This window comes from Hyla sarda, unplaced genomic scaffold (assembly GCF_029499605.1).
Source record: "Hyla sarda isolate aHylSar1 unplaced genomic scaffold, aHylSar1.hap1 scaffold_421, whole genome shotgun sequence".
Classification (NCBI taxonomy): Eukaryota; Metazoa; Chordata; class Amphibia; order Anura; family Hylidae; genus Hyla; species Hyla sarda.
The window spans coordinates 75518-100334 of NW_026610436.1; the positions used below are offsets into that span (position 1 = coordinate 75518).

The following is a 24817-nucleotide window of genomic DNA, read 5'->3' on the forward strand; positions in this document are numbered from 1 at the left end:
ACCAGGTCACAGCTCCGGGTCACAACCAGGTCACAGCTCCGGGTCACTACCAGGTCACAGCTCCGGGTCACTACCAGGTCACAGCTCCGGATCACTACCAGGTCACAGCTCCGGGTCACAACCAGGTCACAGCTCCGGGTCACAACCAGGTCACAGCTCCGGATCACTACCAGGTCACAGCTCCGGGTCACTACCAGGTCACAGCTCCGGGTCACTACCAGGTCACAGCTCCGGGGCACAACCAGGTCACAGCTCCGGGTCACTACCAGGTCACAGCTCCGGGTCACAACCAGGTCACAGCTCCGGATCACTACCAGGTCACAGCTCCGGGTCACAACCAGGTCACAGCTCCGGGTCACTACCAGGTCACAGCTCCGGATCACTACCAGGTCACAGCTCCGGGTCACTACCAGGTCACAGCTCCGGATCACTACCAGGTCACAGCTCCGGGTCACTACCAGGTCACAGCTCCGGGTCACTACCAGGTCACAGCTCCGGGTAACTAACAGGTCAATGCTCCGGGTCACAACCAGGTCACAGCTCCGGGTCACTACCAGGTCACAGCTCCGGGTCACAACCAGGTCACAGCTCCGGGTCACTACCAGGTCACAGCTCCGGGTCACAACCAGGTCACAGCTCCGGATCACAACCAGGTCACAGCTCCGGGTCACTACCAGGTCACAGCTCCGGGTCACTACCAGGTCACAGCTCCGGGGCACAACCAGGTCACAGCTCCGGGGCACAACCAGGTCACAGCTCCGGATCACAACCAGGTCACAGCTCCGGGTCACTACCAGGTCACAGCTCCGGGTCACTACCAGGTCACAGCTCCGGGTCACTACCAGGTCACAGCTCCGGGTCACTACCAGGTCACCACTATCAATACAATTAGGAATCCTCAGCTCCTCTCAACACTCTCATCTATGGGCACGTTTCCTCTGTTTCTCCGGTTTCCTCTGCTCCCTCTGTTTCCTCTGCTCCCTCTGTTTCCTCTGCTCCCTCTGTTTCCTCTTCTCCCTCTGTTTCCTCTGTTTCTTCTGCTCCCTCTGTTTCCTCTTTTTCCTCTGTTTCCTCTGCTCCCTTGTGCTCAAGGAATTCTGGTGTCTCCTCCACTCCTCCTGCAGTTTGGCCACTGCTTCATGGCTCTTCTTCAATCTGCTATAGTTTCATCCCTGCCCGTCATCTCGCTCCTCCACTGCGTCTCTTACTCTGGTCTCGTGCACTTCTGTCAGCAGCCACACAAGCTGGAGGCTCCGCAGCAGCGGCTCCCTCACACAAGCTGGAGGCTCCGCAGCAGCAGATCCCTCACACACGCTGGAGGCTCCGCAGCAGCAGCTCCCTCACACAAGCTGGAGGCTCCGCAGCAGCAGCTCCCTCACACAAGCTGGAGGCTCCGCAGCAGCAGCTCCCTCACACATGCTGGAGGCTCCGCAGCAGCAGCTCCCTCACACAAGCTGGAGGCTCCGCAGCAGCAGCTCCCTCACACAAGCTGGAGGCTCCGCAGCAGCAGCTCCCTCACACAAGCTGGAGGCTCCGCAGCAGCAGCTCCCTCACACAAGCTGGAGGCTCCGCAGCAGCAGATCCCTCACACAAGCTGGAGGCTCCGCAGCAGCAGCAGCTCCCTCACACAAGCTGGAGGCTCCGCAGCAGCAGCTCCCTCACACAAGCTGGAGGCTCCGCAGCAGCAGCTCCCTCACACAAGCTGGAGGCTCCGCAGCAGCAGCTCCCTCACACAAGCTGGAGGCTCCGCAGCAGCAGCTCCCTCACACAAGCTGGAGGCTCCGCAGCAGCAGCTCCCTCACACAAGCTGGAGGCTCCGCAGCAGCAGATCCCTCACACAAGCTGGAGGCTCCGCAGCAGCAGATCCCTCACACAAGCTGGAGGCTCCGCAGCAGCAGATCCCTCACACAAGCTGGAGGCTCCGCAGCAGCAGATCCCTCACACACGCTGGAGGCTCTGCAGCAGCAGATCCCTCACACAAGCTGGAGGCTCCGCAGCAGCAGCTCCCTCACACAAGCTGGAGGCTCCGCAGCAGCGGCTCCCTCACACATGCTGGAGGCTCCGCAGCAGCAGCTCCCTCACACAAGCTGGAGGCTCCGCAGCAGCAGATCCCTCACACAAGCTGGAGGCTCCGCAGCAGCGGCTCCCTCACACATGCTGGAGGCTCCGCAGCAGCAGCTCCCTCACACAAGCTGGAGGCTCCGCAGCAGCAGATCCCTCACACACGCTGGAGGCTCTGCAGCAGCGGCTCCCTCACACATGCTGGAGGCTCCGCAGCAGCAGATCCCTCACACAAGCTGGAAGCTCCGCAGCAGCAGCTCCCTCACACAAGCTGGAGGCTCCGCAGCAGCAGATCCCTCACACAAGCTGGAGGCTCCGCAGCAGCAGCTCCCTCACACAAGCTGGAGGCTCCGCAGCAGCGGCTCCCTCACACATGCTGGAGGCTCCGCAGCAGCAGATCCCTCACACAAGCTGGAAGCTCCGCAGCAGCAGCAGCTCCCTCACACAAGCTGGAGGCTCCGCAGCAGCAGCTCCCTCACACAAGCTGGAGGCTCCGCAGCAGCAGATCCCTCACACAAGCTGGAGGCTCCGCAGCAGCAGCTCCCTCACACAAGCTGGAGGCTCCGCAGCAGCAGATCCCTCACACACGCTGGAGGCTCTGCAGCAGCAGCTCCCTCACACAAGCTGGAGGCTCCGCAGCAGCAGCTCCCTCACACAAGCTGGAGGCTCCGCAGCAGCAGATCCCTCACACACGCTGGAGGCTCTGCAGCAGCGGCTCCCTCACACATGCTGGAGGCTCCGCAGCAGCAGATCCCTCACACAAGCTGGAAGCTCCGCAGCAGCAGCTCCCTCACACAAGCTGGAGGCTCCGCAGCAGCAGATCCCTCACACAAGCTGGAGGCTCCGCAGCAGCAGCTCCCTCACACAAGCTGGAGGCTCCGCAGCAGCGGCTCCCTCACACATGCTGGAGGCTCCGCAGCAGCAGATCCCTCACACAAGCTGGAAGCTCCGCAGCAGCAGCAGTTCCCTCACACAAGCTGGAGGCTCCGCAGCAGCAGATCCCTCACACACGCTGGAGGCTCTGCAGCAGCAGATCCCTCACACAAGCTGGAGGCTCCGCAGCAGCAGATCCCTCACACACGCTGGAGGCTCCGCAGCAGCAGATCCCTCACACACGCTGGAGGCTCTGCAGCAGCAGATCCCTCACACAAGCTGGAGGCTCCGCAGCAGCAGATCCCTCACACACGCTGGAGGCTCTGCAGCAGCAGATCCCTCACACAAGCTGGAGGCTCCGCAGCAGCAGCTCCCTCACACAAGCTGGAGGCTCCGCAGCAGCGGCTCCCTCACACATGCTGGAGGCTCCGCAGCAGCAGATCCCTCACACAAGCTGGAAGCTCCGCAGCAGCAGCAGCTCCCTCACACAAGCTGGAGGCTCCGCAGCAGCAGATCCCTCACACACGCTGGAGGCTCTGCAGCAGCAGATCCCTCACACAAGCTGGAGGCTCCGCAGCAGCAGATCCCTCACACAAGCTGGAGGCTCCGCAGCAGCAGATCCCTCACACACGCTGGAGGCTCTGCAGCAGCAGATCCCTCACACAAGCTGGAGGCTCCGCAGCAGCGGCTCCCTCACACATGCTGGAGGCTCCGCAGCAGCAGCTCCCTCACACAAGCTGGAGGCTCCGCAGCAGCAGCTCCCTCACACAAGCTGGAGGCTCCGCAGCAGCGGCTCCCTCACACATGCTGGAGGCTCCGCAGCAGCAGATCCCTCACACAAGCTGGAAGCTCCACAGCAGCAGCAGCTCCCTCACACAAGCTGGAGGCTCCGCAGCAGCAGATCCCTCACACACGCTGGAGGCTCTGCAGCAGCAGATCCCTCACACAAGCTGGAGGCTCCGCAGCAGCAGATCCCTCACACAAGCTGGAGGCTCCGCAGCAGCAGATCCCTCACACACGCTGGAGGCTCTGCAGCAGCAGATCCCTCACACAAGCTGGAGGCTCCGCAGCAGCAGCTCCCTCACACAAGCTGGAGGCTCCGCAGCAGCGGCTCCCTCACACATGCTGGAGGCTCCGCAGCAGCAGCTCCCTCACACAAGCTGGAGGCTCCGCAGCAGCAGATCCCTCACACAAGCTGGAGGCTCCGCAGCAGCAGCTCCCTCACACAAGCTGGAGGCTCCGCAGCAGCGGCTCCCTCACACATGCTGGAGGCTCCGCAGCAGCAGATCCCTCACACAAGCTGGAAGCTCCGCAGCAGCAGCTCCCTCACACACGCTGGAGGCTCCGCAGCAGTAGCTCCCTCACACAAGAGCACACAACACACATGAGCCACTGATCCGTCTTACGTTACCAACACACATGAGCCACCGATCCGTCTTATGTTACCAACACACATGAGCCACCGATCCGTCTTACATTACCAACATACATGAGCCACCGATCCGTCTTACGTAACCAACATACATGAGCCACCGATCCGTCTTATGTTACCAACATACATGAGCCACTGATCCGCCTTATGTTACCAACACACATGAGCCACCGATCCGTCTTACGTTACCAACACACATGAGCCACCAATCTGTCTTGCGTTACCAACTCACATGAGCCACCGATCCGTCTTACGTTACCAACACACATGAGCCACCGATCCGTCTTACGTTACCAACATACATGAGCCACCAATCCGTCTTACGTTACCAACACACATGAGCCACCGATCCGTCTTACGTTACCAACACACGAGCCACCGATCCGTCTTATGTTACCAACACACATGAGCCACCAATCCGTCTTATGTTACCAACACACATGAGCCACCAATCCGTCTTATGTTACCAACATACATGAACCACCAATCCGTCTTACGTTACCAACATACATGAGCCACCAATCCGTCTTACGTTACCAACACACGAGCCACCGATCCGTCTTACGTTACCAACACACGAGCCACCGATCCGTCTTACGTTACCAACATACATGAGCCACCGATCCGTCTTACATTACCAACATACATGAGCCACCGATCCGTCTTACGTTACCAACACACATGAGCCACCGATCCGTCTTACGTTACCAACACACATGAGCCACCAATCCGTCTTACGTTACCAACACACATGAGCCACCAATCCGTCTTACGTTACCAACATACATGAGCCACCGATCCGTCTTACGTTACCAAAATACATGAGCCACCGATCCGTCATACGTTACCAACATACATGAGCCCCCGATCCGTCTTACATTACCAACATACATGAGCCACCGATCCGTCTTACGTTACCAACACACATGAGCCACCAATCCGTCTTACGTTACCAACACACATGAGCCACCAATCCGTCTTACGTTATCAACACACATGAGCCACCGATCCACCTTACTTTACCAACACACGAGCCACCGATCCACCTTACTTTACCAACATAGATGAGCCACCGATCCGGCTCACATTACCACACTTCACATAGTAATACACATTAGGCAGCTGTCTGTCCTACAATTATTTCTCCTGATCGCCCCATAGACAACTCAGCTAAGCATTAACATGTTCTGAAAGCCCCCTCCTCCAGACTCCTCTGTCCTCCTCCAGACTTCTCCTCCAGACTCCTCTGTCCTCCTCCAGACTTCTCCTCCAGACTCCTCTGTCCTCCTCCTCCAGACTCCTCTGTCCTCCTCCAGACTTCTCCTCCAGACTCCTCTGTCCTCCTCCAGACTTCTCCTCCAGACTCCTCTGTCCTCCTCCTCCAGACTCCTCTGTCCTCCTCCAGACTTCTCCTCCAGACTCCTCTGTCTTCCTCCAGACTTCTCCTCCAGACTCCTCTGTCCTCCTCCAGACTTCTCCTCCAGACTCCTCTGTCCTCCTCCGGACTCCTCCTCCAGACTTCTCTGTCCTCCTCCAGACTCCTCTGTCCTCCTCCTCCAGACTCCTCTGTCCTCCTCCAGACTCCTCTGTCCTCTACCTCCAGACTCCTCTGTCCTCCTCCAGACTCCTCCTTCAGACTTCTCTGTCCTCCTCCAGACTCCTCTGTCCTCCTTCTCCAGACCCCTCTGTCCTCCTCCTCCAGACTCCTCTCTCCTCCTCCAGACTCCTCTGTCCTCCTCCTCCAGACTCCTCTGTCCTCCTCCAGACCCCTCTGTCCTCCTCCTCCAGACTCCTGTGTCCTCCTCCTCCTCCAGACTCCTCTGTCCTCCTCCTCCAGACTCCTGTGTCCTCCTCCTCCTCCAGACCCCTCTGTCCTCCTCCAGACTCCTCTGTCCTCCTCCAGACCCCTCTGTCCTCCTCCAAACTCCTCTGTCCTCCTCCAGACCCCTCTGTCCTCCTCCTCCTCCATACCTCTTTGTCCTCCTCCTCCTCCAGAGGCCTCCGTCCTCCTCCTCCAGACTCCTGTCCTCCTCCAGACTCCTCTGTTCTCTTCCTCCAGACCCCCATGTCCTCTTCCTCCAGACCCCCCTGTCCTCCTCCTCCAGACCCCCCTGTCCTCCTCCTCCAGACCCCCCTGTCCTCCTCCTCCAGACCCCTCTGTCCTCCTCCAGACCCCTTTGTCCTCCTCCTTCAGATCCCTCTGTCCTCCTCCTCCAGACTCCTCCTCCTCCAGACTCCTCTGTCCTCCTCCAGACCCCTCTGTCCTCCTCCTCCAGACCCCTCTGTCCTCCTCCTCCAAACCCCTCTTTCCTCCTCCTCCAGACCCCTCTGTCCTCCTCCTCCAGACCCCTCTGTCCTCCTCCTCCAGACTCATCTGTCCTCCTCCTCCAGACCCCTCTGTCCTCCTCCTCCATAGACATTATATGGTTGGGCGATCGCACTGATATCGGTTTGCTCAGCTGACACTAATGTGTAGTGTTCTACTTTGGATGGAGTCAGAAGTCTGGATGACTTAGTTGTGGGGACCATGGTTTAATGGGGGTGATGGCTCCTCTTCTTACCTGGCTGCTTGCTCTCTCTGGCGTTCCAGCGTTCATTGCTCTTGGGAAGTGACACATTTTGTATGGAGATTTCTGCAATATAAAGAAGGTCCACACTATAGTTGAGATGTAAGGAGACAATATGATCCTGATGATCTAGGGGGCAGGACATCATTTCTGGGTAAGCTCGGTCTTATAGGGTTGGGTCATGATGTCACCATAAACAGAACTGGAAGCCCAAACAACACCAGACTGGATCAGAAGAATTCAGAGAAGGTTATAATGGGATCCACTGCTGTTATAAGGAGAGATTCCAGACCCAACTTTAATAGGATATGATTGGGCCCTCAGATAGAGACATCATAGAGAGGAGTGATAGGTCTTATTACATGACCAGAGCCTCCACTCCATGTTCTATGACTGGGCCCTCAGATAGTGACATCATAGAGAGGGGTGACAGCTCTACTCACATGACCAGTGCCTCTTCTCCATGTTCTATGACCAGGCCCTCAGATAGAGACATCATAGAGAGGGGTGATAGTTCTGCTCACATGACCAGTGCCTCTTCTCCATGTATTATGACCGGGCCCTCACATAGGGACATCATAGAGGGGTGATAGCTCTGCTCACATGACCAGTGCCTCTTCTTCATGTTCTATGACCAGGCCCTCACATAGGGACATCATAGAGGAGTGATAGCTCTGCTCACATGACCAGTGCCTCTTCTCCATGTTCTATGAATAGGCCCTCAGATAGAGACATCATAGAGAGGGGTGATAGCTCTGCTCACATGACCAGTGCCTCTTCTCCATGTTCTATGACTAGGCCCTCAGATAGAGACATCATTGAGAGGAGTGATAGTTCTGCTCACATGACCAGTGGCTCTTCTCCATGTTCTATGACCAGGCCCTCACATAGGGACATCATAAAGGGGTGATAGCTCTGCTCACATGACCAGTGCCTCTTCTTCATGTTCTATGACCAGGCCCTCACATAGGGACATCATAGAGGAGTGATAGCTCTGCTCACATGACCAGTGCCTCTTCTCCATGTTCTATGACTAGGCCCTCAGATAGAGACATCATTGAGAGGAGTGATAGTTCTGCTCACATGACCAGTGGCTCTTCTCCATGTTCTATGACCAGGCCCTCAGATAGAGACATCATAGAGAGGGGTGATAGTTCTGCTCACATGACCATGCCTCTTCTCCATGTTCTATGACCAGGCCCTCACATAGGGACATCATAAAGGGGTGATAGCTCTGCTCACATGACCAGTGCCTCTTCTTCATGTTCTATGACCAGGCCCTCACATAGGGACATCATAGAGGAGTGATAGCTCTGCTCACATGACCAGTGCCTCTTCTCCATGTTCTATGACTAGGCCCTCAGATAGAGACATCATAGAGAGGGGTGATAGCTCTGCTCACATGACCAGTGCCTCTTCTCCATGTTCTATGACTAGGCCCTCAGATAGAGACATCATTGAGAGGAGTGATAGTTCTGCTCACATGACCAGTGGCTCTTCTCCATGTTCTATGACCAGGTCCTCACATAGGGACATCATAAAGGGGTGATAGTTCTGCTCACATGACCAGTGCCTCTTCTCCATGTTCTATGACTAGGCCCTCAGATAGAGACATCATTGAGAGGAGTGATAGTTCTGCTCACATGACCAGTGGCTCTTCTCCATGTTCTATGACCAGGCCCTCACATAGGGACATCATAAAGGGGTGATAGCTCTGCTCACATGACCAGTGCCTCTTCTTCATGTTCTATGACCAGGCCCTCACATAGGGACATCATAGAGGAGTGATAGCTCTGCTCACATGACCAGTGCCTCTTCTCCATGTTCTATGACTAGGCCCTCAGATAGAGACATCATAGAGAGGGGTGATAGTTCTGCTCACATGACCAGTGCCTCTTCTCCATGTTCTATGACTAGGCCCTCAGATAGAGACATCATTGAGAGGAGTGATAGTTCTGCTCACATGACCAGTGGCTCTTCTCCATGTTCTATGACCAGGCCCTCACATAGGGACATCATAAAGGGGTGATAGTTCAGCTCACATGACCAGTGCCTCTTCTCCATGTTCTATGACTAGGCCCTTAGATAGAGACATCATTGAGAGGGGTGATAGTTCTGCTCACATGACCAGTGCCTCTTCTCCATTCCACCAGTTGATGTTATGGAGAGACTGGAGGAGGAGATACAAGTTGAATATACGAGAGGCCTGGAGCATTAGTGTCGAGGTGAGGGGGTGGGGAGTTTTATACTCCTCCCTAATGCTGGACTGTGAGTCCACTGTGATCAGAAGTCTGCACACTGCCTGGTCTACACATCCTCATTCTGACACACAGGAGAACGCAGTTATCTTTGCAATTTACACACGTGGGCACTAGAACACTGAAGTTACAGTACCTGCACCGGGGTGTGGTGGGGAACGTGTGGTGGGGACCATGGAAGGGAACCTTCAAGGCTTGTGATCTCTCATTTATGTCGGGGGGGGCTGTCACTGTGCTCCAGGGTAAACTGTGTAACATCTAGGGCTCAGATACTGTGGTCCCTGCAGGGTGTGAGAATCAGATCTGCAAAACCACAGGAAAGCACGGAAAGCAGCACAACTTAGTGTAAAGAGACACAACACACACAGGAACATCCGTGTGATCTGAAAATAACACTAGTACAAAAACACTTGTGGTGGCCCAGTACGGGAGATGTTGCCCCGTACCCTTGCTGTCCTGTCAGGCAGCCTCCTTCAGTGTCCCCTGGGCCCCTTGTACCTGTTTCCCCCCTGTACATATGTTCTGCAGTTTATTGTATTATAAAATGTGTTGCATCTTTAAGAGTTATGTCATGTGATTGTTACCCAGGAGGTACCAGTGACCAGGTGAACCCCGTGCATAGCACAGGATCCAGCGATAAACCTTCAGGTGGTTTTAGGCTAAATCACGCCCTGGCATCACGAATACAAGGGGTTAATGCAATCTGCCCCTGGGGTAACAACATCTGCCCTCATTACACCCCGCTACCACAACTTTTGGTGTCCTACGAACAGGATACGGGTGTGTGCCTTATGCCACAAGTCCTCCCCCCAGTCTGAACTGTGTCCAATAGTGTCTGCAGAAACCGCATGCCGTTGCGATATAAGTCCGCACCAGAAAGTGTACGGGACTTTGCAAATGTGGTTTACTCGTGGCGCTTGTGAAATAGAGGGGGAGGTGAAGAAAAGACTGTTATCTGCTACTGTGAACTGTATAGAGGTGGTACCTGAAAGGATAAAGTTGGTCCGGTGTTTCCCACGTGCGAGAGCAATCGCAGCTCCGCCCCCATCAGTCCCTCTTCAATCAAGCGAGGAGGAACCAAAGAGCTGCGCTCTTTTGCACAGGGGAAGATTTTGCCAACTGGACAAGTATTAAGTCTCCGGTGTCAGTACCTGTTAGCATTAACCCGTTAGTACCTGCAAGTCTGGTCACAAGATGAATTACAACCAGGTGCCAGCAAAATAGAGGGGGAGCATCCATTACAGTACCCCCATCAGTCAAGTCCAAGCCGCTGCAGCACTTCAGTAATAATCTTAAAGGGGAAAGCACCTTATTTTTCTTAAAGCAACAGCGCACTCAAAACTCAACAAGATGTCAGAACCCAGCTCTCCAGATCAACCAGGCGGCAGCACCCCTTCATCTCCAGCAGCGAGGTCATCACCTGCCCCAGCAGCCAGGATCTTGCCAGCTCTACCTGCAGTCAGCATCAACAGTCTTGGTGTTCCAGCATCTGCACCGGTATTCATATGGAACCCTGTCCTCCCCACCTACAATAGAGACCCCTTCACCCTGAGGGATTTTAAAGAGAGGATCCAGAGTTTGTTTGTCTTTTACTCTTTCCCTCCTGTGAGCAATTGCTCACAGGACAACACCAGGGACCAGCGTTAGAGGAAGCGACTGTTTGTGCACAAAGTACTGTTGTACAGAAATTCTTTGGATCCGGTCTCTGGTGATCGACTTAATCAGATTCTGGTTCCCCGAAGAGATGCGGCAATGGTCCTCAACACATACCTCCCTGGAGTGGGTCTCTGACCACCAGAGAAGAATCCAAGAAGCCAAAGAAATTGTCGGCAAGAAGATGGGCGAGGCTCAGCAAGGACAACGACAGGACTACAACCGTCATGCCTCTGCCAAAGCACTTCAATTGGGCGACTAAGTGTGGCTGCGGAAGTTTCCAAGAACCAATAAGTTAGACTCTATCTGGGTGACAGAACCGTACACGGTGACGGCCATACCCTATCCAGACTCTGATGTGTACTAAGCACAAAAGCATGGGTATAAGCCGCAAGTTGTTCCCCGAAAACGGATCAAATTGTGTCTAAAAGAAGATCTGCCAGTGCTTCCAGCACCATCTTCTCCAGCTGTCAGACCTGCAAGAGAATACATCCCAGGCAAAGGGATCCACCCATCTATGGATTTCCCCATGTTTTCTCCGAGTCGTCCGGCGATCTTCTGTGTCTCACCAACCCCAGGGCTGGTCCAACCTACACTAATCTCCACATCAGTCCCAGTCTTGTCACCGTTGGCTCCAGCTTATACCCCCGTCTCTAGAGTGCCGACCCTGTCACCAGTCTCTCCACCACTGCTGCCAGCGACTCCACATCCAACTAGTCCTGGACGAATTCCAGCTCCCGAGTTTGCTGAGGAAGAGCCAGCTGCCGTTCCAGACGTTCCAAGAGCTCCCAAAGAAGAAGGCGTTCCAGACTATCCAGAAGTGGTGTTGTGCAGGTCCCAAAGGCCAACACAAGGACAAATTCTCGCAAGGTACAAAGATTAGCTCACAATATAATGTGCAAGGTTATGTACCACACATAGTCAGTTCATAAGTAAACACTTAAGTTCGGACTGTAACATTACTTGTAGTCCCAGTCCACAAATGTCCAATATATATATATATATCTGTCTAACATTTTTCTGTCCTTGTGTACAGGGTACTCTACTGGCCAGAGGGTTCCCCTGAAACTAAAAGTAAGACACGTGTAGAGGCAGAGTACATTATGGAGAGGTAAAATGGTTATATAGTATCAAACTACTTAGTTCAGGGGAGAAGTGTTAACAACAGAAGGGGCCCCAGCAGCCAAAGCATTGGGTAGAAAGCCTCCGGCAGCCCAATCTGCAAACTTGGGTGTATTATGGTCTAAAATGTGTTCCTAGAGCAGTTACAAAGCTTTTTAATCCCACATGTTTACCAAACCAATGAGCATGTATGGACAATCACAGTGCGACATGGACTCGTTTCTACCTTGTTCTATAACCAGACCTGTGAAGGACATTTTGTATAATGCCCCAGGAACTGTCACTAGGCCCCAATGGCCACTTCCGCCATCCACCCTCCAGGAATGGGTGTCAAGGACAACTGTATTTAAGAGGGGGAGCTTGTGGGGGCCCAGTACAGGAGATGTTACCCCGTACTCTTGCTGTCCTGTCAGGCAGCCTCCTTCAGTGTCCCCTGGGCCCCTTGCACCTGTTTCCCCCTGTACATATGTTCTGCAATGTATTGTATTATAAAATGTGTTGCATCTTTAAGAGTTATACTATAGTTGTATGTTATGAAGGTACAGATCTTACCAGGAGATCCAATTATTCTCAGCATCAAATATAACAAAACATATTATCATAACCAATATGGTGGGGAACTGCGTGTATAAAATATAACCTTTAATGATATCAATAAAATCACCAAAAGTAATTGTGCTAGTGAAGATAAAAAAGAATTAAATTGATATAGCCCTCCTATGCTCAACGTATAAATTACGCAGCATAGGATGTGGATTGCTCCCAACGCGTTTCAACCTAAGTTAAAGGCATCATCAGGGGAGGCTTACGCAATCTTGGCTACAAATGTTATAATTGAGATTTGGCTCAGGTCAAATCAATATTTATTATGCCATAGATGACCCCGCCATAAATTATAATCAATAAGCACTTTACTGGTGCTAGTTAGCACCACAGGGTAACACTGTATGTCCGGTCTCCTGAAAAAAAAGGGGGAAAAGGAAAATACAGTCTCAGACATATATCCATATTGCATGATTCATGTGTACACATGCAATGCATGATAGCTACTCACGGCCTAGAACCAGATCCCGGCACCTAGAGAGAACAGTATACAATATAAATGTCACTCTATTGCCCTTTGGCATATCAGACCTGAAAAGCAAACATAGGGCCGCAAGCGGCTACTTACGATTATCCCTGTAGTTCGCGGCTTATCCGGTGCAGCGCGACACCCGCAGTGGCGGGGAGCTGTTAGTGCATAGTACAGCTACCGCGCGCTGACACCGGCAAAGCCGGCGTCTGGCGTCATATCCTATCGGCTGGTGCATACGTCAGCCGACCGCACCCCCTGTGACGTAGCAGGGGGAGTGGTACTGATATGCTGACAGCACTGAATGCCGAACGGATATATTAACTATTTCGTGACTTGTGCTGAATAACTTCACTGGGTAAGAACTTTGTAAAGCTTGGGATACAATATCCAGAAATTGAACCAGGGCTCTTGTGGTGACCGCTCGGGCCGTAATAGGTCTGCCTTCACATCAGGACACGATCATCTGCAGGTAGGGCACCAAATTATACCTTAAGTAGGCACAGGGTCCCTGGATGGAAGCTACCCACAGATGACCGGACACTGGCTACAAAGACAGACCCATATTTATTGTTAGCCCTCAAAAATTCATACAGCCAATGTTTAAGAGATTAAATAGGAAAGGTTATTAAGAAACCCATAAGCCAGATATTTCTCATATATCCAGATGTGTTACATACATGTAAAGTTGTGAAACACCACAGGAGGAGGAATTGGATAAATAACAGAATTATGTAAATATGTACCAAAAAAGATAATAAATACAACTAGACCACAACTGCTGCGTGCTTATATGGTTGTATTTTAAAGTTGGTTAATTATTGGCCTTAATGTACCAGAGATTTTATTGTTTGAGTGGGGGTCCCCACAGGGGATTCTGATATGGAATTGTGGTTCAGGGATTCGAGAGCTATATTAAACACGGTATAGTACCAAGAGGCCTTCGAATCCCTGTTCTCCCAGCAGCTAGGTTAAGAACTCCCGCTGTCCTAAAGAAGTGGGAAACTGAAGCAACTAATACTTCACTGAGATTTATTCAGATATTGTTGGAGGAAGAAAAAAACAATTTGATTACAGCAGAAAACAAATTAAAAGAACAAAAAGAAATCGTCCTGAAATTTAAGGACGATCCAGAATTTTCTACCAAGGAGACACAGGCACACAACAGTATTGAGAGATTTAAATATCAGTTGAAGGAACGCAAGCACGCTCAGTTTATTCGTGATCTCCAAGACTTCAGAGAAAACAAAGCGTACTCAGTGATCAACAGATCACCAGTGAATAGAGAAACTGAGACTGAGGTATCGTCATCAGATAACGATCAAGGAGATAGTGATAGGTCTGGAACATCTAATTACCGGGGAAGGGGAGGACCCAGGGGTAATAGGGGACGTGGTCGAGGTTCTAATCGGAGTAGAGGTTCATCCCGCAAAACTAAAAATACAGAATGGAATGGGGAAGGTTCCTCTGCCTCATCCTCTGGTTTTTTAGCGGAGGGGAACCAGGAGGCCAGAGATCCCTACCCAACCCGGCAAAGATAAATCAATCTACAGATTCTAGTAGTGCATTACAAGTGGTGAATTTATCAGGATACGCTCTAACTGGCGAACAACTGGAGGTCCTAGTCAAAGGGTTATCATTCGTACCCACCACGGGATTTGATTCATTTATGTGGACAAAGGACCTCCATTTGTTCGCCCGTCGTTTAAAATGGCATAAGTTCCATAAAATACGGGAAAGAAAAGAATGCCAAGAGCTGGGTGTTAATATTAATGAGATTCCGGCTATTAGAGAGTTAGCCTCCCTCCTGGATGAAAATGAAAGACCTAGATCAGAGGGGCCCTTCACCACTTGTAAGGCTAAAAGTAAAAGATTCCCACCAATAGGAGATACATCCTGTGTGGATGTATTTCTTGAGCTTGTACTAAGGGATTTAAAGTCACTGTCGATCCCACCCCTGTCTCGATCAAGAAACAACCTGTCTGCCAGGGAGAGAAATGCCCTTAAACAACTACAGGCAGATCCCAGGTTGATAATTAAGTCTGCAGACAAGGGTGGTAATATAGTGGTACTTAACCGTATGCAATATAAACAGATGTGTTACAGACTGCTCAATAACAAACTAACCTATGAGATACTGACACAAGATCCGACTGCAAAGTATAAAAGTGAGTTATCAATCTTACTAAATGCTGCTTTGAGGGAAAAGTTAATTAGCAAAGACGAGTGTGAATTCATGCTTCCTAAAACAATTGTTATACCAACGTTTTATGCACTTCCGAAGGTACACAAGCGGGCGACCCCTCTCAAGGGTCGCCCCATTGTGTCAGGTATCGGAAGTCTAGGACAGAATGTTAGCATATATATCGACAGAGTTTTGAGAGACTTCGTACTGGCACTTCCCTCATATACGAGGGATACAATGGACCTTCTAAAAAAACTGGAGGGTCTTACTGTAGACAAAGGAACTTTACTTGCTAGCATAGATGTAGAAGCTCTCTACTCGTCGATTCCCCATGAAGTCGGCCTGAGAGCCGTAGCATATTTCCTCTCGTCTAGAGGTATTCATTTACAACCTCACAACACCTTGGTATTGTGGCTTTTGGAGTTTACATTAACTCATAATTACTTTTTGTTTAATGGCAAGCTTTACCACCAGCTTAGGGGCACAGCCATGGGGAGCCCTTGTGCCCCCACATACGCTAACTTGACCCTAGGCTGGTGGGAAGCGTCCATTGCCTTTGCCGATCAAAGAGAATCCTTCAGTGAGCGTGCCCTTTTATGGGCACGTTTCATTGATGATGTTTTGATTCTCTGGCAAGGGAGTACAGTGGATTTTGAGGAATTCCTCAAATCCCTTAATGACAACAACATTGGTTTATTTTTTACATCTGAGATTTATGAAGCCAGTCTGTCATTTCTAGATGTGTGCATACATAAGGACACCACGGGAGGTTTACGTACCACCATTCACAGGAAAAACACGGCCACCAACAGTCTCCTGAGGTGGGAGAGTTGCCACCTGGGACCCCTCAAAAGGGGTATCCCGCGGGGAACTGTTCTGACCCTAGAGACTTTGTCAGAGAAGCGAGAGACTTACAGTCTAGATTTTTGGAGAGAGGTTACCCCCGACATGTTTTGAACTCAGCTTACAAACAAGCACTGGCCACACCAAGAGAAAACCTGTTAACACCTAAACCACGGGACATGACACATAGTAGTACACGCATAATAGCTACGTACGACCATGAAGCATAGGCAGTACGTGAGGTTCTAAATAAACATTGGGATATCTTGCGTATGGACCAAGACATCAGGGAGATTATAGCGGATTATCCCCAGGTTACATATAGAAGAGGTCGGAACCTGGGAGACTTAGTCAGCCCCAGCCATTACTTTCCAGAGAGACAGGCAACCACATGGCTGGATAGCAACCCAGGTCCGATAGGCTGTTTTAAGTGTGGCCACTGTGAGGCCTGTACGAGTGTACTCAAAACAAAAAGCTTTACAAACGATATCACTGGCGAGGTAATAAAAATATGGGACTTTATTAACTGCAGCTCTAGATATATAATATATTTGATACAATGTGAGTGCTCAATACGCTATGTGGGCAAAACGTCCAGGGAATTTAAACGCCGTGCGCTAGAACACTTAGGTGATGTGAGGAACAGGAGAGAGACATCAGTGGCCATGCATGTCAATCAGATGCATGGTGGTAACCCGAGAACATTAACATTTATAGGGATCGAAAGAGTTAGACCATCGCAACGGGGTGGTGATATAGACAGGATATTGCTTCAAAAAGAATGCCGTTGGATCCACAAACTAAATACACATACCCCACATGGTCTTAATGACCAGTTAAACTTTGCGTGCTTTCTGTAAATAGTTAAGATGGGGGCCCCCACTGTTAATATACGGTGAGAAGATAGGTAGACAGAGGAGACCTTAGTAGGTCTACGAGGTAGCCTCACCGTTAGATAGGGTCTTTAGGGACCCAGGAGGTTGGAGAGCGGGGTCGCCCTTTTTAGGGCGACCTAGATAAGATAGGAGCAGTCAGGCTCCCTAGGCCCATATCATTATCCCTCAACCACAATTCCATATCAGAATCCCCTGTGGGGACCCCCACTCAAACAATAAAATCTCTGGTACATTAAGGCCAATAATTAACCAACTTTAAAATACAACCATATAAGCACGCAGCAGTTGTGGTCTAGTTGTATTTATTATCTTTTTTGGTACATATTTACATAATTCTGTTATTTATCCAATTCCTCCTCCTGTGGTGTTTCACAACTTTACATGTATGTAACACATCTGGATATATGAGAAATATCTGGCTTATGGGTTTCTTAATAACCTTTCCTATTTAATCTCTTAAACATTGGCTGTATGAATTTTTGAGGGCTAACAATAAATATGGGTCTGTCTTTGTAGCCAGTGTCCGGTCATCTGTGGGTAGCTTCCATCCGGGGACCCTGTGCCTACTTAAGGTATAATTTGGTGCCCTACCTGCAGATGATCGTGTCCTGATGTGAAGGCAGACCTATTACGGCCCGAGCGGTCACCACAAGAGCCCTGGTTCAATTTCTGGATATTGTATCCCAAGCTTTACAAAGTTCTTACCCAGTGAAGTTATTCAGCACAAGTCACGAAATAGTTAATATATCCGTTCGGCATTCAGTGCTGTCAGCATATCAGTACCACTCCCCCTGCTACGTCACAGGGGGTGCGGTCGGCTGACGTATGCACCAGCCGATAGGATATGACGCCAGACGCCGGCTTTGCCGGTGTCAGCGCGCGGTAGCTGTACTATGCACTAACAGCTCCCCGCCACTGCGGGTGTCGCGCTGCACCGGATAAGCCGCGAACTACAGGGATAATCGTAAGTAGCCGCTTGCGGCCCCATGTTTGCTTTTCAGGTCTGATATGCCAAAGGGCAATAGAGTGACATTTATATTGTATATTGTTCTCTCTAGGTGCCGGAATCTGGTTCTAGGCCGTGAGTAGCTATCATGCATTGCATGTGTACACATGAATCATGCAATATGGATATATGTCTGAGACTGTATTTTCCTTTCCCCCCTTTTTTTTCAGGAGACCGGACATACAGTGTTACCCTGTGGTGCTAACTAGCACCAGTAAAGTGCTTATTGATTATAATTTATGGCGGGGTCATCTATGGCATAATAAATATTGATTTGACCTGAGCCAAATCTCAATTATAACATTTGTAGCCAAGATTGCGTAAGCCTCCCCTGATGATGCCTTTAACTTAGGTTGAAACGCGTTGGGAGCAATCCACATCCTATGCTGCGTAATTTATACGTTGAGCATAGGAGGGCTATATCAATTTAATTCTTTTTTATCTTCACTAGCACAATTACTTTTGGTGATTTTATTGATATCATTAAAGGTTATATTTTATACACGCAGTTCCCCACCATATTGGTTATGATAATATGTTTTGTTATCTTTAAGAGTTATGTCATGTGATTGTTACCCAGGAGGTACCAGTGACCAGGTGACCCCAAGAGTGACCTATGGGCTCCCTGCTAGTCTCCCCCATATAAGTCCTAGGTGGAGCTTCTCTCCCTTCCTGCTGAGGTCAGTCCTGTCTAGTGTGTGTGTTGAATGCCTCAAAGTCCAGTCCTGCAGCCACCATCAATTCAAGTAAGATAAAGTCACAGCTTTATGAGTCAAGTCAAGTCAGTCCCTGTCATCTGTCAAGTCAGCGTGGTCTGCATCCAATTGTCCAGTCCTACTACAAGTCCCAGCAAGCCCCTTAAGGTCTTTGCATCACTGGTCACCTCCGTGGGCCCTGGCTGATCTGTATAGACTTTACCATCTGTTACCCCCAGTAAAGCTTCCGTTATCCGTAACTTGTCCTCGGAGTCATTAATGCCCCTGTGCCAACCCAGGATCCAGTGGTATACCTTCAGGTGGTATCGAGGATAAATCATGCCCTGGCGTCACAAATACAAGGGGTTAATGCCATCTGTTCCCAGGGTAACAACATCGGCCCCATTACCACACACTAATGAAAAGAACCCTGGATAAATGACGATTCTCCCTAAATTATTATATTTTTTCGAAACTCTCCCCGTACGGGTTCCCCTCTCGGCTCTCCGCGCCTTCCAATCCTCCATTTTTTGCCTTATTTGGGATGCTAAGCATCATCGCCTCCCTATGGCGGTTATGATGGCTAGCCATTCTTGCGGAGGTCTAGGGGTGCCAGATGTCACCAAATACTATTGGGCAGCTCACTTACGTCATCTGGCGCGTGGTCCTCCTATCATGCCTATAGCAGATGGATGGAATTGAAGAAGCTTGGGTTAGCCCCTGTTCATCCTAACTCCCTTCTTTGGACTCTCCCTCTTTCCTCTCCCCCCTCTGGGCCCCCTCTTCGGTCCGATGGCCTTCTCTCGGTATGTATGGAATTATTGCTCAGTCAAATTTAAATTGGCCTCCTTGTCTTCCCCGATGAGATCGTTTCTCTACCATCCTCACTTCCCAACAGGCTTGACCTCTGCTATGGTGCGGGAGTGGGGTCCAAGGGGGCTTTTCTGTTGGGCTGATGTTGTACACTTTAGATCTCGTACTCTTTTTCCCTTTGAGCAGCTGATGTCCCGGAATGGCCTTCCCCGTCTGAGCTGTTTCATTATCTACAACTTGGTCATTAGATGTCCTCTTCTGACAGTGTCTACGCCCACAAGATTTGAACAACTATGCCGTCGGGACCGCAGGAAAAAGGCCTCCTCTCAGCTATTTACTCTATTCTCAACTCTCCCATAGGAGGGGCTGACCCTAAACATCGCTATATGAACTGCTGGGAGGGGGACTTGAATACCAGTATCACTATTCCACAATGGAAGATAATTTGGGACCGGCCTCTAGGGTGTCGTTTTGTACGGCTTATAAGGACCTAATATAAGTTGCTCATGGGCTGGTATCACCCTCCTGAACTCCTCAACAGATTGAACCCCTCTTTCCCTCCGCAGTGCTGGCGCTGGGAATTGGGTCCACCTATCACATTTTCTGGTCTTGTCCGTTTATACAGGGATTCTGGGGGTTATGGCTCGCTTAATTGGTCTGGTTCTGGATGTAGTAGTCCCTCTTGACCCCTTGGTATACCTCCTGCACCTGTCACATAGGGCCTTGTCCAAGAAACCATTTAAATTGTTTATGTTGTGTTAGCTGCTAAAACATTGATTGCTAAGTTTTGGAAGAGCACACTTCCCCCGTCTGAGAATGACCTTGTGGCCCGGATTGGTGAGATCCGGTCCCTGGAGTCTCTGACCGCGTCCCTAAATAACACTGTTTCGTTGTACCTCTCTGTGTGGGACCCCTGGGACCTCCCTGAGTAGTTCCTTCCTTCTATTCTTCCCTTTGTTTGGTCTTCTGTTCCTGTGGTTTTGTGAATCTTTGTCGTTGATTGTGTCTGTTCTCTGTCGTCTCGTTTTCTGTTTGTATCTTGTTTTTTCTGTATCTTTATTGGTTGTTTTACAGCCTGACCCTGTTCATTGTTTGCTGATGACCTGCTATATATGCTAAGTACTTTTTGGATCGCTGCATGCGTTCCTGTTTATTTTACAGTTGCTTCTGTTACTGTACCTTAGGTTCTTCCTTTGGTGAAAATTCTTAATAAAAATTACAATTGAAAAAAAAAAAAAAAGAACCCTGGATGGAGATGTGTAAGAGGAGGCGGTATGTACAATAATGTATAGGGTCGGCCTGTACACAAAATACAGCATAAAGCTATTCCATGTATAAGATAACAGCGCCCCCACCTGCTGGAGGAATGAAGTCTAATCTCCAGAGGTGACCAGGATTCTTTGCTGTAAGAGCATTGAATGTGTGAAGAGATGTTGTGATGATTTACTGATGAACTCCATGTATAAGAACAGACGGATTTCACTGTGTTTCGCTCTTTTTTCAGACATCTTCTCACCATGTGATATCCCATGTGATTTCCAACATACTTCACTTCAGTTACAAAAAATGACTCCTCACTCCAGAAAACAGCTCTAAAGTATTGGCTATTAGGTGTCCAGTGCCTGTTGTTATGGGAAATCTGCTTCTAGTGACAGCTTCAGCAAAACAGATCACAGGAAGTGGGGGTGGGGCTTAGCATGTGCTATGTATAGGAGGAGCAGAACCCCTGGCTTGTATACCGCTAAAGCCAGTCTGCTTTGTAAAAATGATCCACATTGTTCATCAAAGGTAAATCAAGGCTTCCCTCCCATTTCTAATCACCCATAAGTCTCAGAGCAGCTGTCCCCTGTACCTGTGTACATACTGTTGTATGTCCACAGGAGCTGCAGAGTAAACTCTCCACCTTCCTTTAGCTTCTCAGCAGCTGCAGTTCAGAGCTTAGAGTAACCCTTTCCTCCCATCCAGGTCATCTACAGTAATGTATTGTAAATCTTCCCACAGAACGGTGAAGCCTATCCAGCTCAATGCACTTTCGCCTCCCCTATGTCATGGCATAGCAGAGGGGAGTATCTGCTGTGCTGTGATTGGCCAGACATGTAACGGAAAGGAGGTCCTACCTAGGATATGCCTCCTGAAATGTAGAGAATGAGAAATAACTGTGCACCATGGAGGGGGCTCTCAGGGCTAATAAGAGCAGGGAGAAATCACCTTGTCACTGCTCTGAAGGGTTAATTTTATACAACCAGGCAGGTTTAAATAAATCTACAAACAACCAACCCTATAAGGTGCCTCCCCCCCAAGTACAGTACACAACCCTACCCAAGTGCAGTACACAACCCCCGCCATAATAATCATCCTTACTCTTCTGTAATCTCAAGATGATCACTGCAGAAATGACAATGGAGGCCAGAAGGAGCGATAAAAGGGCTGCGCAGGCGAGGACCAAATACTGTGAGGACACATGGACCATGGGGAACCCTGCAAGACAATAAGGGTTAAAGGAAGGTGAGAATAGCAGGAGGTAAGCTAAAGGGGAGGATAGCAGGAGGTAAGATGAAGGGGAGGATAGCAGGAGGTTAGATGAAGGTGAGGATAGCAGGAGGTAAAATGAAGGTGAGGATAGCAGGAGGTAAGATGAAGGGGAGGATAGTAGGAGGTTAGATGAAGGGGAGGATAGCAGGAGGTAAGATGAAGGTGAGGATAGCAGGAGGTAAGATGAAGTTGAGGATAGCAGGAGGATAGATGAAGGGGAGGATAGTAGGAGGTTATATATGAAGGGGAGGATAGAGGAAGGGGAGGATAGTAGGAGGTTATATATGAAGGGGAGGATTGCAGGAGGTAAGATGAAGGGGAGGATAGCCGGAGGTTAGATGAAGGTGAGGATAGCAGGAGGATAGATGAAGGGGAGGATAGCAGGAGGTTAGATGAAGGGGAGGATAGATGAAGGTGAGGATAGCAGGAGGTAAGATGAAGGGGAGGATAGCAGGAGGTAAGATAAAGGGGAGGATAGCAGGAGGTTAGATGAAGGGGAGGATAGCAGGAGGTAAGATGAAGGGGATGATAGCAGGAGGTAAGATGAAGGGGAGGATAGCAGGAGGTAAGATGAAGGTGAGGATAGCAGGAGGTTAGATGAAGGGGAGGATAGCAGGAGGTTAGATGAAGAGGAGGATAGCAGGAGGTTAGATGAAGGGGAGGATAGCAGGAGGTAAGATGAAGGTGAGGATAGCAGGAGGATAGATGAATGGGAGGATAGCAGGAGGTAAGATGAAGGGGAGTTTAGCAGGAGGTTAGATGAAGGGGAGGATAGCAGGAGGTAAGATGAAGGTGAGGATAGCAGGAGGTCAGATGAAGGGGAGGATAGCAGGAGGTTAGAGGAAGGGGAGGATAGCAGGAGGTAAGATGAAGGGGAGGATAGCAGGAGGTTAGATGAGGGTGAGGATAGCAGGAGGTAAGATGAAGGTGAGGATAGCAGGAGGTAAGATGAAGAGGAGGATAGCAGGAGGTAAGATGAAGGGGAGGATAGCAGGAGGTAAGATGAAGGGGACAGGAGGTAAGATGAAAGGGAGGATAGCAGGAGGTAAGATGAAGGGGGCAGGAGGTAAGATGAAAGGGATGATAGCAGGAGGTTGGATGAAGGGGAGGATAGCAGGAGGTTAGATGAAGGGGAGGATAGCAGGAGGTTAGATGAAGGGGAGGATAGCAGGAGGTTAGATGAAGGGGAGGATAGCAGGAGGATAGATGAAGGGAAGGATAGCAGGAGGTAAGATGAAGGTGAGGATAGCAGGAGGTAAGATGAAGGGGAGGATAGCAGGAGGTAAGATGAAGGGGAGGATAGCAGTAGGATAGATGAAGGGGAGGATAGCAGGAGGGTAGATGAAGGGGAGGATAGCAGGAGGATAGATGAAGGGGAGTATAGCAGGAGGTAAGATGAAGGGGAGGATAGCAGGAGGTAAGATGAAGGGGAGGATAGCAGGAGGTTAGATGAAGGGGAGGATAGCAGGAGGTAAGAAGAAGGGGAGGATAGCAGGAGGTTAGATGAAGGGGAGGATAGCAGGAGGATAGATGAAGGGGAGGATAGCAGGAGGTTAGATGAAGGGGAGGATAGCAGGAGGATGGATGAAGGGGAGGATAGCAGGAGGATAGATGAAGGGGAGGATAGCAGGAGGATGGATGAAGGGGAGGATAGCAGGAGGATAGATGAAGGGGAGGATAGCAGGAGGTAAGATGAAGGGGAGGATAGTAGGAGGTTATATATGAAGGGGAGGATAGCAGGAGGTCAGATGAAGGGGAGGATAGCAGGAGGTTAGATGAAGGGGAGGATAGCAGGAGGTTAGATGAAGGGGAGGATAGCCGGAGGATGGATGAAGGGGAGGATAGCAGGAGGTAAGATGAAGGGGAGGATAGCAGGAGGTTAGATGAAGGTGAGGATAGCAGGAGGTTAGATGAAGGGGAGGATAGCAGGAGGATAGATGAAGGGGAGGATAGCAGGAGGTAAGATGAAGGGGAGGATAGCAGGAGGATAGATGAAGGGGAGGATAGCAGGAGGTAAGATGAAGGGGAGGATAGTAGGAAATTAGATGAAGGGGAGGATAGCAGGAGGTAAGATGAAGGGGAGGATAGTAGGAGGTTAGATGAAGGGGAGGATAGCAGGAGGTTAGATGAAGGGGAGGATAGCAGGAGGTTAGATGAAGGGGAGGATAGCAGGAGGATAAACTTGTGTGATCACTATCATCATGCAATACGTGAAGAGATGAGGTTACACGTTAATCGGTCTCTACCACCTTAGCGGATCATAGATAATTGTAAATTAATAAATATATAAGGGGCCATAAGACGTAACTTTTACTAAGAGATAAGTACAGCACATAAGTGTCCAATCAGCAGAATATATAGAATAATACGGAAATAAATCTCCTGTAGTAAAGAATAACACTTATAACAATCTGCTCACTATAGACGTATATCAATAATCAACCCCTCTGCACATTGCCCAACGCGTTTCTAAAAAGTGTCCGAACGTCCTCAGGGGTGTAAATAGCGTAGGGGTATTATATATACAGAACAATCAGAGAGCAAATGTATATAGAGGGCAGCGGAAGGTGAGGTATGAGGATAGCCATAGAAGTGCGCTCAGTTACTAGATATAGTAATGATATCCCATACTGAGGAAGGTAACAACCGCCCCATACTGAGGTAGGTAACAACCGCCCCATACTGAGGTAGGTAACATCCGCCCCATACTGAGGAAAGTAACAACCACCCCATACTGAGGTAGGTAACAACCGCCCCATACTGAGGTAGGTAACATCCGCCCCATACTGAGGTAGGTAACATCCGCCCC

At 50.1% G+C, this 24817-nt stretch overlaps 1 protein-coding gene across 5 annotated transcripts in view; it reads right to left on the reverse strand.

The window, feature by feature from the left end:
- The window catches only part of LOC130333996 (T-cell differentiation antigen CD6-like), a 241920-nt gene that overhangs the window by 57849 nt on the left and 159254 nt on the right, over positions 1-24817 (reverse strand). For 4 of the 5 annotated variants that reach the window (XM_056553853.1, XM_056553854.1, XM_056553852.1 and 1 more), the window contains exons 6-7: positions 21838-21954; positions 6928-6999 (exon numbers count right to left, since the gene is read on the reverse strand). The exons of the other annotated variant lie outside the window; for it this stretch is intronic. In XM_056553853.1, coding sequence (XP_056409828.1) covers positions 6928-6999; positions 21838-21954 — 189 coding nt within the window. The remainder of the gene's footprint in view (positions 1-6927; positions 7000-21837; positions 21955-24817) is intronic. 5 annotated transcript variants of the gene reach the window in all.